The 1,228-nt window shown below is 34.0% G+C and overlaps 1 protein-coding gene across 1 annotated transcript; it reads right to left on the reverse strand.

Annotated features, from left to right (window-relative positions):
* Positions 1–388: 388 nt before the first annotated feature.
* On the reverse strand, positions 389–1,027 carry LOC141617378 (uncharacterized). Its single transcript, XM_074434565.1, has one exon. The coding sequence runs from the start codon at positions 1,025–1,027 to the stop codon at positions 389–391; it is 639 nt and encodes a 212-aa protein (XP_074290666.1).
* Between the last annotated feature and the right edge of the window lie 201 nt (positions 1,028–1,228).

Here is a 1,228-nt window from a genome sequence, read left to right on the forward strand (position 1 = left end):
AAAAAAAAAAAAAAACAATTTCCAATTTCAATTCCATAAGTTTATCAACCACCCCTAAAATATTTTCTATCACAATATTCCATAAGTTTACCAAACACTATTGAAGTTTATACTCCTTTTTTTATTTTATTTTTTACATATGACATTTCTCACATATCAAGATTCCAGACATACATTTCTTTCTTTAACATCTCTCAAAATATAAGATTAAATATAATGATATGTATACTCATGTGAAAGAGCTTTTCGTAGGGAATTCAATGGCATGATTTTTATAAAAAAAAAAAAATTGGTAAAAGGTAAGTATATATTGATATCAAAAAAGATTACATCATAATGTTGCTATATATAGTACAACTGTGGACAAAAGAAGAAATGAAAACATCAACTATAACTTAGACAACTGAAGAAGCCAGGTTTGATCCCTAAGCTTAACAGGTGACCTTATTCGAGCCCAAAAACGAGAGATAATATCCTTAATGACAATCTGAATAATCTTCCACGGCCAAAACACAAAATGTTCCAACCGTGCTTTGTTCCTTACTTTCCAAATAGTATAAGTAAGGCTCACATGGCAAGCACAAATCACACGTCTTTGAAGCTGACTCCTAGCTCCCCCTGTAGAATACCACTGGCTCAGAAGTTCAGGTTGAAATCTGACACCAAGAGCATTCTGCAGCAAATCCACACATTTCTTACTAAAAGACCATTGATAAAACAGATGACTATGGCTCTCATCATCAGTAGCACAAAGATAGCATAAAGTAGTCTGTCCAAACCCTATATGCAGCATTCTATCCTGAGTGAGAAGTCTCTGTAACTGCACTGCCCAGAAGATGAATGAACACTTAAGAATGTTAAGGGCATTCCAGCACACATGTCTCCATGGCACAGGAGGATGTATCTGTCTGAGCCATTGGTACCCAGTTGAAACAGAATATTCCTTGTCTGAAGCTAACCAACAGTCTGCAGTATAGGCTTGCTTAAAGGACCCCATTGTGTGAGCAATTTGCTTAAAGGACCCCATTGTATAAATTTTGAACAAATATATTTTTGTAAAAATTAATTCAAAGACTTACCTCGAAAAAATCAAAACGTCATATATAAAAAAACGGAGGGAGTATTCGAGGCCTTGTTTTCTTTTTAGTTAATATTCCGTATTCGTCTTAATGTTAAAACAAGCCCAATATCATTCAATTTGAACATTTAAAGACCAGTTCTTTTCAAC

Source organism: Silene latifolia, chromosome X, assembly GCF_048544455.1.
Source record: "Silene latifolia isolate original U9 population chromosome X, ASM4854445v1, whole genome shotgun sequence".
In the NCBI taxonomy this organism is placed as follows: domain Eukaryota; kingdom Viridiplantae; phylum Streptophyta; class Magnoliopsida; order Caryophyllales; family Caryophyllaceae; genus Silene; species Silene latifolia.